At 43.0% G+C, this 14,997-nt stretch overlaps 1 protein-coding gene across 1 annotated transcript; it reads left to right on the top strand.

Annotated features, from left to right (window-relative positions):
• The first annotated feature begins 8,100 nt into the window (after positions 1 to 8,100).
• Positions 8,101 to 10,031, top strand: LOC137373344 (uncharacterized). Its single transcript, XM_068038166.1, has 3 exons — positions 8,101 to 8,202; positions 9,002 to 9,197; positions 9,280 to 10,031. Exons 1-3 carry the CDS (start codon positions 8,101 to 8,103, stop codon positions 10,029 to 10,031), a joined length of 1,050 nt encoding a protein of 349 aa, XP_067894267.1.
• The last annotated feature ends 4,966 nt before the right edge of the window (positions 10,032 to 14,997 follow it).

Below are 14,997 nucleotides of genomic sequence, written 5' to 3'. Positions count from 1 at the left end.
CTTCCCTTTTGTTTGTTTTAGAATTGATATTTATGCCATCTTTTTCACCTGAGCCCTTCCCCCATCATTTCCTAGTTTAAGGGCCCTCATAATCACTCTAGAACATAGAACATAGAACAGTACAGCACAGTACAGGCCCTTCGGCCCATGATGTTGTGCTGAACATTTAACCTACTCTAATATCAAACTAACTACCTACCCTTCATTCTACTATCATCCATGTACCTATCCAAGAGTCGCTTAAATGCCCCTAATGTATCTGCTTCTACTACCACCGCTGGCAGCGCGTTCCACGCACCCACCACTCTCTGTGTAAAGAACCTACCTCTGACATCTCCCCGAAACCTTCCTCCAATCACCTTAAAATTATGCCCCCTGGTGATAGCCCTTTCCACCCTGGGAAAAAGTCTCTGACTATCCACTCTATCTATGCCTCTCATCATCTTGTACCCCTCTATCAAGTCACCTTTCATCCTTCTATGCTCCAATGAGAAAAGCCCTAGCTCCCTCAATCTTTCTTCGTAGGACACGCCCTCCAGTCCAGGCAGCATCCTGGTAAATCTCCTCTGCACCCTCTCTAAAGCTTCCACATCCTTCCTATCATGAGGCGACCAGAACTGAACACAATATCCCAAGTGTGGTCGAACCAGGGCCTTATAGAGCTGCAGCATAACCTCGCGGCTCTTAAACTCAATCCCTCTGTTAATGAAAGCCAACACACCATACGCCTTCTTAACAACCCTAGCAACTTGGGTGGCAACTTTGAGCGATCTATGGACATGGACCCCAAGATCCCTCTGTTCCTCCACACTACCAAGAATCCTGTCTTTAAGCCTATATTCCGCATTCAAATTCGACCATCCCTATGATCCAGCTGCTCCTGTCCCAGTACTGGTTCCAGTGTTGGATGAACTGGAAGCCCTCTTTCCCACACTACACCTTCAGGCACCTGTGGATATCCCTAATCTGTTTATCCCTATGCCAATTTGCACGTTGCTCGGATAATAATAGATTATAACCCTTGAGGAACTATTCTTTAATTTCGCTCCTATCACTCTCCAAATATGACCTCTTGCTAATATTGTTGGTCCCAACATGGATTACAACAACTGGATCCACCCCCTCCCTCTGCAAAATGCTTTCAAGCCAGTTCGAGATGCCCCTCACCCTGGCACCAGTTGGCAACATACCAGGTGGGATTCTCAATCCTGCTTACAAAGAATGCCAACAGCCCCCCTAAAATCCTAGAATCTGATTTAATAAAAATGAAATTTGACCTGTTGTGTCACCATAAACCAAGGTCTCCGATTAGAAGGCATCAGTAACACGAAGCGGAATACTTCGAGTTAGGTATCTGCGCCAGTTTGAGAATAAGCTACAGGTTACATTTCCATTTGCTGAATTCAACCAGATTTTTTCATCCTTATTTAACCTGGTGAAAGATAGTAACTTTGAATCGTCAAAAATGTGCTATTCTCTGATCTTAAAACACGAGGTTGAAGATAGATAATAGTTACTCAGCTCCGCTAATCCTCCAGCACATATTTGGCTACACTTTATTCCTCCTGCGTTCCCCTACGAGTCAGTGGACTGCAATTTTCTGCCTGATTTCCTCCCATTACACTCATCATATCGGGGTGCTGAGGGGGGAGGGGGGGGGGGGGGGGGGAATGACCAAATCAACCATTAGATTATCACGAGTCCTGCTCTTGTACTCCCTCCACAGCCTGAAAAACAAGCTACTCGCTTTAGTTCTGTATGGAGAGTTGCATTCCAACTGTACCGTTACAGAGATGGTTTTGGAGGCAGTGTGGATCCCGAGGAAGTTGTGTCAAATATTGAATCAAATGGATACCACATTGCCTTAAAGTTCAAGGTCTCAACAAGGCTCTTCTCCAGTTTACTGACTGAGGCATGAGATGGCTTGAGGGCTTATTGGGTCTCCGGAGGATGAATCCCGCTTCAGTATGACACTGACCCTGGTTATGGTCACGCGTAGGTCAAGCAAAACTCATTGATGCTGACAGTAAAGGAGGTCGTCAGGGATAAGAACTGACAAACTCAGGATCGTCAGCATCCATGTCATCGAAAGTGACAGTCCTAAATAACTTAGTATCATTGGGAAATGAATGGAGTACAAGGAGGATAATTGGGAGTTGCTTAATCCAACCTTCACTTTAGAACAAAATGCTCTGATGTTAACTTCTGTTGACAAGAGATGGGGAGAAGGTTCAGGTCCAGCTGTCCATCCCAGACAAGATAACACATGTAGAGCCTGACTCCTGTAGGACCAGAGTCATGTGGTTACATACACAGATACCCAGTTGGTATATCTCATTACATGGCTTCAGTCTTTGATAAACTGACTAGATTTCTGATTAGCAACACAGGAGAATCCAGTGTTTATTTTAAGGAAAAGTCAGCAGTGTATTTTTTGCCACTAATTTGAAGACAAAACTTCAAGACATGTATGTGGGAGAATTCTAGATTGTCTGCTAATTACTCCCTTTATGTACCATTTTCCTGCATTCAATAGCAATATACTACATTTATATAGTGCTTTTCACAAGGAAAGTCCTGTGGCTTGCACAATTAATTATTTGATAGCCTCACCATTCCATCCTCCAGCCCTACATTCCTCAGAGATCTCTACGCTCCTCCTGCACAACTTCGATTCCCTTCACTCTACCATTGGTGGCCGTGCCTTCAGTTGCCCATGCCCGAAGCTCTGGAATTTCCTTCCTAATCCTCTCCACCTCTTTCTCCTCCTTTAAGTTACTCCTTCTCCACCCTTCCTTTCCTTTCCATTCCAAAATCCTTGAATGTGTTGTCGCCTTCCAAATCCATTCCTATCTTTCCCAGAAATCCATGTTCGAATCCCTTCAATCAGGTTTCCATCCCTGCCAGAGTACCAAAACAGCTCTTATCAAAGTCACAAATGGCATCCTATGTCATTATGGCAAAGGTAAACTTTCCCTCCTTGTCCTTCTCAACCTGTGACCTTTGACAGCTGACCACACCCACCTCCTCCAACACCTCTCCACTGTCATCCAGCTGGTGGGACTGCTCTCACCTGGTTCCATTCTTATATATCTAAGCATAGCCAGAGAATCACTTGCAATGGCTGCTCTTCCTGCTCCCTCACTGTTACCTCTGGTGTCCCCAAGGATTTATCCTTGGCCCCGTCCTATTTCTCATCTACAAGCTGCCTTTCAGCAACATCATCAGCGTTAGTTTTCACGTGTATTCTGACGACACACCCAATATATTACTTTTAGAAAGGGCTGTAAATACTCAGGTGTGGCAGCATCCGTGGAGAGAAAAAGAGAGTTAACATTTCAGGTCTATATTTTGCCTTGTGGTATTGGTTGAGGAGAACATTGGCTAAGATACCAGGAGAAATTTCTGCTCTTGAAATTGTGTGTGGACTCTTTCACATCCATCTGAACAGGTAGCCAGGACCTCGATTTAAGTTAAAATGCTTCATCCAAAAGAGAGCATTTCCTCCCGACTGCACTGGAGTGTCAACTTAGCGTTTGCACTCAAATCAGTAGTGGGGCTTGAACCCATTCCACATGTTCTCATGTGATCAGATGGGAAGTCCTATAGATACATCATGAAGAAGGGTCAACACACGATTGCCACATCTATGCGGCACAGTGGCGCAGTGGTTAGCACCGCAGCCTCACAGCTCCTGCGACCTGGGTTCAATTCTGGGTACTGCCTGTGTGGAGTTTGCAAGTTCTCCTTGTGTCTGCGTGGGTTTCCTCCAGGTGCTCCGGTTTCCTCCCATAGCCAAAAGACTTGCAGGTTGATAGGTAAATTGGCCATTATAAATTGCCCCTAGTAGGTGGTAGGGGAATATAGGGACAGGTGAGGATGTGGTAGGAATATGTTTTAGTGTAGGATTAGTATAAAATGGGTTGTTGATGGTCGGCACAGACTCGGTGGGCCGAAGGGCCTGTTTCAGTGCTGTATCTCTAAACTAAATTAAACTAAGTAAACTTCCTTTAGTGGTTCTCAAGTTTCTTTTTATTCGTTCATGGGATGTGAGCATCGCTGGCAAGGCCAGCATTTGTTGCCCATCCCTAATTGCACTCGTGAAGGAGGCGATGAGCTGCCTTCTTGAACTGCTGCAGTCCTTGGGGTGTAGGTACTTCAACAGTGCTGTTAGAGAGGGAGTTCCAGCAACAGTGAAGGAACGGCAATATCGTTCCAAGTCAGGATGATGTGTGACTTGGGGGCGGGTGCGTGGAGAATATGTAGTAATCAGCAGCAGTTTCCCTGCCCTTGTTTGACTGATGTCATGAGACTTCATGGGATCCACAGTCAATGTTGAGGACTACTAGGGCAACTCCCTCCCAACTAATACCACTGTGCCGCCACCTCTGGTGGATCTGTCCTGCTGGTGAGGTAGGACATGTGCAGAGATGGTGATGAAGGAGTCTGGGACATTGGCTATAAGGTATGATTCGGTGAGTAGTGAGTATGACTATGTCAGACTATTACTTGATTAGTCTGTGGGACGGACAGCTCTCCCAATTTTGGCACAAGTCCCCAGATGTTAGTTAGGAGGTCTTTGCAGAGTCGACAGGGCAGGGTGTGTTTTTGTCATTTCTGGTGCCTAGGTCGATGCTGGGTGGTACATACAGCTTTATTCTTCAACTTTTCTGCATCCATTTGATACAACTGAGTGGCCTGCTGGGCCATTTCAGAGAGCAGTTAAGAGACAACCACATTGCTGTAGGTCTGGAGTCACATATAGGCCAGAACAGGTAAGGACAGCAGATTTCCTTCCTTATGACAATTTGGTAGTTTTATCATCACTACTCAGACAAGCTTAGTTTACCAAACAACCCAAACAGGAAAAGTAACATGGTTTGAAAACTCTGAAAGTAAGTATGGGATTTTGTGTGCTTTCTTATACACACAATTTTTTTGCTACTCACTTTCTTGGATGGCCCAGCTCCATCAGTCATAGTGATGTGTTTCATGGTTAAACAGTGGAGTAACCAGCAATGATGTCATTGAAAGATCACAGTTCAATCAACTAAAAGAGGAAATGCAACTAGTCAGTGGAACCAAACTGCGATACCACTTATGCACCCTTAAGTTCTCCACTGCTTAGTAGCTAGTTAGCTCTCCTGTACACTTGCATTACAGGTGCATGTATCAAACAATTTAAGCAAATTTTAGCTCTATCACATTTACTCATCCTTTTCTAGTCACATGCCTTTTAACTTCATCTGCCAATATTATTTCTTGCATTTCTTCTAAATCACCATTTGTCGATCATTTTCCCTTCTTCATTCATCCTCTTCCAAAATCATTTAACAGCTGACAGTCTCACCTTTAGTACATGCTAACAAAGTGTTTCCATCTATGTCGAGGTGTATGGGTAACAACTACCACCATCTGAACTTGGAGATCATGCTCTTTTCCAGAGCATAAACGTCTCTGAAAGTATATGATGCAGTTTTACTTACTGTAAGACACAGCGGTAACAGAAGCACTGGGATATTGTACCAGCCTCTGGCTACTAAAACAATGTTATACTGGTGACCTTACATATTTACACAACCCATGCATCTACATGAGATTTTACATAGCATATCTGTTGCTTATTGAGCGTGTTCAAATATATAACTAGTTGCTTGGTCTGTTCTGGTTTGAATGTACATTACAAAATTAAAACCACTTCTCGGCAGATCATGCTTTATTGCATCAGACGCTACTCTTTGCGTATCATGCACAGCACCAAGACCCATTATTTGATTTGCACTGCTGCTGATGGTCTATAAATGAAATGAATTACTCTCCATGGAGATGGAATATCTCCTTGCAGAAACTGGTAAAACATTTAAAAAAATGCTTCATATATTTTGCTCCTTTGATTTCTGTGGCTTTACAGTATACTCATTAGTGGAAGTGTCACAAAAATCAATCAAACCTCTGATAATCAATTTAACGTAGGCATATACCGAAGTAAATCTAGGTTAACTGGGTTCAAGTGCGCTGTCAAGCTCTTCTCTGTACCAAGGGACAAATTAAGGCTGTAATAGACAGACTAGCGAAATGTTGATAGTTCAATATTTGAAGTTAAAATTGAAAATAAGGTACTTTGTATACTTCAGCTGGATCAAATAGAAAAATATTGGGGAAGTTGATATTTTTGTTGTGGCATATTAAATGAGCAATTAATCCATTTTAACCAACCAAGAGTACTACTGTTTTAAATGTGCTGCTCTGCTCTTTGGTTTCACAGTGACAAACCATTTTACAGTTGATTGAGCTTTCATGAGGCATCTTTTTTTTGAAAGGAAACTATTAAATTATACATACGGGCATCCCTGCTTGCTTTTTGACAGATGTAAAAGGTACGAAAAGTACACAAATCTCATCCATATTCAGCCTGTTTATTAGATGATAAAATCTCACGCCACAATGCCCAACTGATAGCAATGCTGTCTGCTTAGGAAGCACCAAAAAAATAATTTAAAAATCATGGCCAATCGCAGGGAAAAAATTCTGAAATTCCTTCACAACTCCCTAAGGCAATCAAGAAAGATAAAGGAAACATTACTAGACATACTTAATCAAACCCATCTCCTAACCCCATCTGGTTCAATTTTCTTCGGAACACAGAACTCGTGGCCTATCGTATATTGACTTACAGAAAACTCCCTGTATATAAATATGGAGATCAGGGAAAAATGGTGCAAAAGTTATGCAGTTAAAATGGGTGATGTCAAGTTTTACAGAGAATGGAAGAAGCAGAATAGCCCAAATTGTAAAGGTAACACATTTCTAGAACGTATTCAGAAAAGTTTTGTCGAACAATATGTTTCAGAACCAAGACCTGATAGAGATTATGAAAGGGTTTCATAGGGTAGCTACACAGAAAATGTTTCCACATGTAACAGTTCAAAACTAGAGATTATAACTATAAAATAATCACTAATAAATCTAATTGGGAATCAAGAAGAAACATCTTTATACAGAGAGTGGTTAGAATGTGGAACTTGTTACCACAAGGAGTAGTTGAGGCAATAGCATAGATGCATTTGAGGATAAGCTAAATAAGCACATCAGGAGAAAGGAAAAGAACGATATGCTGATGGGGTTATATGAAGTAGGGTGGAAGGAGGCTCATGTGAAGCCTAAATGCTGGTATAGAGCAGTTGCTGGTTCCTGTGCTGAACACTTAATGTAACTAAACAGAACTGGAAACAACTGCCCACGTGGTCGGTCCCAAAATTCACAGACTTGATTCATTTTTTTTTTTTACTTTCAACCCTTCATTCAATTGCCCTCTCAAAAATATGCATCACTCCCTCAAAACTTATAACGATCTCAGTTTCCACTACATCCCTTGGTAGGATATTATAGTGTTACTACCCTCTGTGAGGAAGTTGTATCTGAATTGTGCACCACCCTTTCATCTGAGTTTGAATCAATGTCCTCTTACCAGAGAGCTTGTGTTAATATTGATCATTCTGAGACCCAGTTTGTCTATTCCTTTGAAGATCTTAAATACCTCAATAAGCTAAACTGTCACCTATTTTCTAATGCAAGCATCCCTAATACATAGTTTTCTTCTCGTCATTCAGGTTTCAAATCCCACTTATCAACTTACTTTGCCCTTCTTTGTGCTCCCTCCAAGGACATCATATCCATATCTTACAGTACATAGACTGTACAGACTCGAGGTATATAAATGGAGTTGGCTCCCCAATGGCTCTGTTGATGTACAGAGGCTGAGATCCCAGGTATAATCCCACATTAGTGTTGGGTTAACTGATCTCAGCTCTGGCGGTGGAGGGGTAGGGATGTGGAGAAGTATTGGAATTTGCTTCAGAACTGCTAAGCCAGGGCAGGAGAAAAAGTAGTCAAGCAAGAGTTCCTACCCCCTTGATATTTGTCCAGAGAAGGGTCGACACCCAAAATACTAATTTTTTTTGTACATGCTGGAGGGTCTGCTGTGTAGGTCCAAAACTTTTGGCTTTATTTCAGATTGCCAGCATATTTTCTTTCCAGTGATCCTTATTAAAAATGCACATAACGGGTTGATGGACCAGGACAAGATGGGGCTCAGTTGTGATGCCCATGTTCTTAATCTACTGCTACTTTGGGCAAAACTTTGAGGCCCAATACCACCTACAGGTCCTCACGTACTTTAGGCAACTAAATAGCAAACTCTGGGTAAACTGCTTTCCATTTTCCATCCTGTCACGCACACAAGAAGTGCGATGATACAAAAATTATGGACAAAATTTGAAGAGTTAAAAAAACTGACTGTCTTTTTAGAAGAAAATTCCTTTTTTTTTATTTTTTAAAATGAGCAATGCTCCAAAATGGCCACCAAAGGACGAGGACTTCACATTTGTATATTCAAACTGTCTGACAGGGACAAAGGAAAATCTTCAAAGCTAAGGAGGTGTCAATTGCATTCATCCTACACCCATCCTAAAACATTCCAGAATTGAATGTCTTCTTCTGAAACAAAGAAGGTGCGAAGTAGCCACGTCCTGGGCCATTGTGTGATCACCATGGGGGAATAGATCAAAGCGCCTCTTACCTGGAGACGAGATTTAACATAGCTTTACCTTAAAAAGCCTAGAGAGGGACAGAGAAGACACCCGGAAAGCAGCACCCCAGAAGCATGTTTCCAGCAAACCAGGAGGCATGTGCCCTGTTGTAGAATTCTACATCTATACCTATACAGCTGTGAACTAGAAGTGATCCACTATCTTCAACTGAACTTTCACCCAAGAGAGAAATCTACCAACATCTCAGGCCTGCAACCAACAAAAACTTGACTTCCAAGAGAATTCAACAGGCTTACTGTGACTCCCTCCGAAACATTTATGATCGCTTACCCCTTTTTTCCTCTCCATGGGTGTGTGTCTCTCTGTCTGTGTGTGTCTCTCTGTCTGTGTGTGTCTCTCTGTCTGTGTGTGTCTCTCTGTCTGTGTGTGTGTGTCTCTGTGTGTGTGTGTGTGTCTCTCTGTGTGTGTGTGTGTGTCTCTCTGTGTGTGTGTGTGTGTCTGTCTCTGTGTGTGTCTGTCTCTGTGTGTGTCTGTCTCTGTGTGTGTCTGTCTCTGTGTGTGTCTGTCTCTGTGTGTGTCTGTCTCTGTGTGTGTCTGTCTCTGTGTGTGTCTGTCTCTGTGTGTGTCTGTCTCTGTGTGTGTCTGTCTCGGTGTGTGTCTGTCTCGGGGTGTGTCTGTCTCGGGGTGTGTCTGTCTCGGGGTGTGTCTGTCTCGGGGTGTGTCTGTCTCGGTGTGTCTGTCTCTGTGTGTCTGTCTCTGTGTGTCTGTCTCTGTGTGTCTGTCTCTGTGTGTCTGTCTCTGTGTGTCTGTCTCTGTCTCTGTCTGTCTGTCTCTGTCTCTGTCTCTGTCTGTCTGTGTGTGTGTGTATATGTGTGTGTGTGTGTGTGTATATATGTGTGTGTGTGTGTGTATATATGTGTGTGTATATATGTGTGTGTATATATGTGTGTGTGTGTGTGTATATATGTGTGTGTGTGTGTGTGTGTGTATATATGTGTGTGTGTGTGTGTGTGTGTATATATGTGTGTGTGTGTGTGTGTGTGTGTGTATATATGTGTGTGTGTGTGTGTGTGTGTATATATGTGTGTGTGTGTGTGTGTGTGTATATATGTGTGTGTGTGTGTGTGTGTGTGTATGTGTGTGTGTATATATGTGTGTGTGTGTGTGTGTGTGTGTGTATATATGTGTGTGTGTGTGTGTGTGTATATATGTGTGTGTGTGTGTGTGTGTGTATATGTGTGTGTGTGTGTGTGTGTGTATATGTGTGTGTGTGTGTGTGTGTGTATATATGTGTGTGTGTGTGTGTGTGTGTATATATGTGTGTGTGTGTGTGTGTGTGTGTGTGTGTGTGTATATATGTGTGTGTGTGTGTGTGTGTATATATGTGTGTGTGTGTGTGTGTGTGTGTGTGTATATATGTGTGTGTGTGTGTGTGTGTGTGTGTGTGCGTGCGTGTGTGCGTGCGTGCGCGCAAATGCATGAGCGGATACAGTTGCGTCAATTTCAGGATAAGACGTATTGATCAAAAAACAACTGATTTTCTGTTTTATCTGCACAGTATTTCCAGCACGTACTATTGGATAGTGATCAAGATACTTTGTGAACACAGTTGCAAATCTCCATCCATCTGAAGAGGTTTTTTTTTGTATTTATAAAATCATTTAAATTGATTGATATATTAGTTTAGAATGGCACTCGTCTCCTAAGCAGCGGCATGACCTATCATATCTGCCTTGCCAGATGGAACCAATCAGCAAAAAGCTCAAGTTTTAGTGTAAAGTGAGAGTCTGCAGACTAAAGGCCTGCTCGGATCTGCAAATGAGACCTGACCTGAGCCCGACAGAACCCCATCCGACTCCGAGCCCGACCCCATTCCTTCCATTTTTTCCCGCGCCCAACCCAACCATCAGTTAACCTACCTTCCGTTTTTCACTTTGTTCCTTACCTGCCCAAGCTTAAAATAACTGTAATAAAACCACCTTTAAAGTCCAAAAAGTAAATTAACATTAGAGTCACTTACCTGAGGTGGTGATAGAGCGTGGCCGATCCGGCCCGATCCGGAAGTGCGTCCTGAGCCAACCCGAACCAGACACGTCATCGGGTCCCGTCGGGTTCGGATCGGGTAGAAGGCCTTTACTGCAGACAACACACACAGTATACAAAAATCTATCTCCAAATACTATTGCAAATATCAATTATGCCTTTCAGTGAACAATGAAACACTGTCACAGACCTGTTCTTCTTATAAAAAAGGCTTTAACTCTTCTGACTTGCTTCACTAAAAGATTTCTTCAATTGACAGGACATAGAACAAAATTTTCATGTCACCAACACACATATATCCATAAGGGCAAGTAAATTACAACAGCATGGGTCTTGATTCATGCTTCAGTGAAGGGAGACTGCTGATGCTTGAAAATCCATGCAGTTTTGAACCTAGGACTTGACCTCCATCCTCTGTGTTGAAGGGTTATAATTTAGCCCAGGACAATGTTATTCTGATACTTGCACATCATATGGTTTATAGCATTTTGTCTTACCACAACATATATCATCTCCTTTTAACAGCCTTGACTCCTTGGTGTCTGCGCTCAACTCTAGTTTGTCCAAGTGGTGATTATTCATGCTTAAGCTATGACAATGAGTATCAGAAAGCTTTATGAAACCTATCTTGGTTAAGTCCCATTTTGTGCTATTTGGATGCCTACATTTCCAGGAGAGGGGTCATTCTAAAGGGATTAGGAGAGAACACCCAGGCCAATTGTCGCACCTCTAATTGAGAGGCCCTCAAGCCTATATAACATGTTTATTCATTCCTGGCTGAGGTCAAGCAGCTCAACACAAATTAGAAATTTGATCAGAGATATTTCCCGTTTATATGATTGAGCAGTTCATGAGTTAAACTCACTGAGGCATTGAGGGAACCCTGAGTAACTGTCTTTTAACTGCCAGCTTGGCTTAGTGGTTGCACTTTACCCACCCCATCTGCATTTCCCATCAACATCAGAAGGTTGTGGGTTCAATCCCAACTCAAGACTTTAACACACATTATAGGCTGACCCTTCATTGTAGTACTGAATGTCTCTGTCAGTGGCTGTCTTTCCGATGGGGTTAAACCATAGTCCTAACTGCCTCGTCAGGTAGACGTGGGATCTCATGACACCATTCAAAAGGATAAAGAATTCTGGTGCCTGGTCAATATTCATCAGTTAATCACAATCAAAACAGATTAACAAGCTATCAGTCTCATTTGATGACCTTATCTCACATGGCCTCACTACTCCCATTGTGTCAATCACAGATAAGGCCATCTTTGATCACTTCCTTATATCCCTGTGCACCTGTATCCTCCTCCCAATCCCACTTCCTTCCATGTCTGCTCTCCAAAACTCCTCACCCAAGTGTTACGACCAGGTGAGAAAGAGGTCTAGGGTTCCCTTTTAGCCTTCACCTGGTTTTACTGTAACAGGGTTTTATTTTTCAAACAGTGTGTTTTGAGCTCCCCCATGGTGAATCCTTGTTCACCACTTTCCAATTATAAGGGAAAAAGATTAGCACAAACAGGCTTTCTTAGGTTTAAAGAAGATTGAAATTCTATTAAACTTAAAACTTAAACTCTAATTTGGTTGACGCCTACGGATAGACGACACGCCCACGCTAGCATGCATACGCGATACACATGTGCAAACAGAGACAGAAAAGAGCAGAAGAAAAATAGAGTTGGAAGGTTTGAGGCAATATCTGAAGAGTTGTTACGGTTCTTTGAGCTCACTGTAGAATCCTTTTGTAGGTAGATCTTGCTTTTCGTTGGGGCCCAGTATTCTTCTTAAACCTTGTTCACTGTAGGAGACTTTTCTCTCTTGGGGTTCATGTGTCTCTAGTGTGTTTTTGAAGTTCCATGAGAAAGAGATGGGAGCAGACAGGATGTGGCGAGCCAGCCAGGAGAGGTCTTTTCAATTTAGGAGCAAACAGCTTTCTGACAGTTCAAACACTGTCTCTACAATTTAAAACTCCCCAAGTTGGCCAGCAGGGTAGTCACGTGACTGGTATAACCACTTCTGGCTTGTGTATTGCGTGGGTCAGGAAATGGTCCTTTGTCTACAAATACTGTCTGTTAAAATGCAAAATTGTCTTACCTGCCAGGGGCTTGGCAACCCCTTGTATCAGGCCTTCTCTTCCCAGCAACAACTTGAAATTTAATGTCCATGTGGCGAAATTAATATGCCTCATTCTTGGCAGGTAGGGGCCTGCATGACACAAATTACTTACAACTGCACTTTCAAATTCCCTACTGTATACTCTTTCACCCTCCATTCACAACATTTCTACAGCTATTGCTCTGTTCAATCACACCCTCACCTCCTTTGATGTCCTTGTCCCCATGAAAACTATTACTCTTTAACATAGTGTTATTCTCTTGATACGGCCATCACTTCCACTCCCTTAAATCCAAAGGATGCAGACTTGAACATCTATGGCAGACAACTGGTTTAATTATTCATTCTGATCAAGCTGGACCACCTAAAGCACCATCGGGTTCTGTCCTCCTCTGCCAAAACTGTTTACTGTTCAAGGATCATCTGCAAATGCAAAGATAACCACACCCCACCTTCTCTTTTCTTCACTACAAACCATGTTCTTAAATGCCTTACTCCAACAAGAATTGTGAGGAGCTCATGGAATTCTTTGCCACAAGGATTGAGATTATCCGATCAGCTCCCTCTACCATCCCTTACCTCACCAGGTCAACCTTTCCTATTCCAGCCCTGAGCTCTCACCTTTCTCTAGTTTCTCTGCTATCTCCCTCATGCCCTCTTTTGAGTTCATCTTGTTCATGACCCCAGCTTTTGCTCCCTGAAGCCTATTCCCACCAAACTTCCCTTCCTGCCACCACCCCTCCCCCCTTGCCTTGTTATCTGTTCCCTTTTCTCAGGCACTGTCCCCTTCCCTTCAAATCTGTCATCATCACATCACTCTTCAAAAAACTCCACCCTTGTCCCCTCTGTCCCTTACAGACTGCTGGCCCATCCCAACCTCCCTTTCCTCTCCAAATTCTTTGAACGCATTATCACTTTCCAAATCTGTCAATTTTTTCCACAACTTCATGTTTGAATGCCTCTAATCAGATTTCCACCCCTGCCACAGTATTGAAATGGCTCTTTATGGGACTGTGACTGTGGTAAACTATCCCCCCTCATCTTTCCTGACCTGTCTGCAGCCTTGGGCATGGTTGACTACACTATACGCATCCAATGCCTCTCCTCTGTCATGCAGCTGGGTGGTATCGCTCTTGCTTGGTTCCATTCTTAATTACCCACTCATAGCCAGAGAATCACATGCAATGGCTGCTCTTCCCTCTCCTGCACCTCACCTCTCTAGCTCCCCATGGATCTATTCTTGGCCCCCTCTGATTTCTGATCTAAATGCTGCCTCTCAATGACATCATCCATAAACACATACACGATCACCCTGCTCTACCTTCACCATCACCTTCTGATTTATCACACTGTTTGTCCAACATCTGGTACTGAATTAGCAGAAATTTTCTTCAGCTCAATACTGGAAAGACAAAAAACATCATCTTCTGTCCCCGCCATAATCTCTATTCCCTAGCCACCAACTCTATGCCTCTCCCTGGCAACTATGAAGCTGGACCAGACTATTCGCATCCTCGGTGTCGTTCTGTTACATTGAGAGGAGCTTCTGACCAAATATCTGTGCCAATACCAAGACTGCAAAATTCCACCCCATGACATTGCCCAATTTCACCATCAGCTCACCTGCTGCAGAAAACCTCATCCATGCCTTTGTTACCTCTAGACTTCACCATTACTCTTGCAGCCAGTCTCCCATCTTCCCCCACCCCCAGCATAAACTTGAGCTCATCCAAAACTGTTGCCCGTAACCTAACTCACACCAAGTCACCTGTTCACCCATCAGCCCTGCACTTGCTGATTTACACTGGCACCTGGTCCGTCAGTACTTCAGTTTTAAAATTCATATCAGTTTTCAAATCCATCCATGGCCTTGCCCCACCCCATCTTTGTAGCCTCCTCGTGCATTCTATTTTGATCACTGCACCATTGGCGGCCGTGCCTTCAGCTGATTAGGCCCTAAACCTCTGGAATCCTCTTTCTAAATCTCTCTGCTTCACTATCCGCCTTTAATACATTCCTTAAAACCTACCTCTTTCTAAGCTTTCAGTCATTCGACCTAATACCACCTTATGTGGATCAGTGTCAAATTTTGTTTGATAACACTCCTGTGAAGCCGCTTGGAACATGCAACTATGTTAAAGGTGCTACTTAAATACAAGGTGCTGTTTGTTGGACCATGTACAAATTGGCTAACATATTTACTTAGATAACAGTGACAACAGTTCAAAATTAATTCAATGGCTGCAAAGTCCTTTGGATGTGAAGATGTGAAAGGTACTACCTAAATGTCT

The sequence above is a fragment of the Heterodontus francisci genome, chromosome 9 (assembly GCF_036365525.1).
Source record: "Heterodontus francisci isolate sHetFra1 chromosome 9, sHetFra1.hap1, whole genome shotgun sequence".
Taxonomy (NCBI): Eukaryota; Metazoa; Chordata; class Chondrichthyes; order Heterodontiformes; family Heterodontidae; genus Heterodontus; species Heterodontus francisci.
Note: the sequence above shows the minus strand (reverse complement) of the source record. Positions and strands in the feature narration are given on the sequence as shown.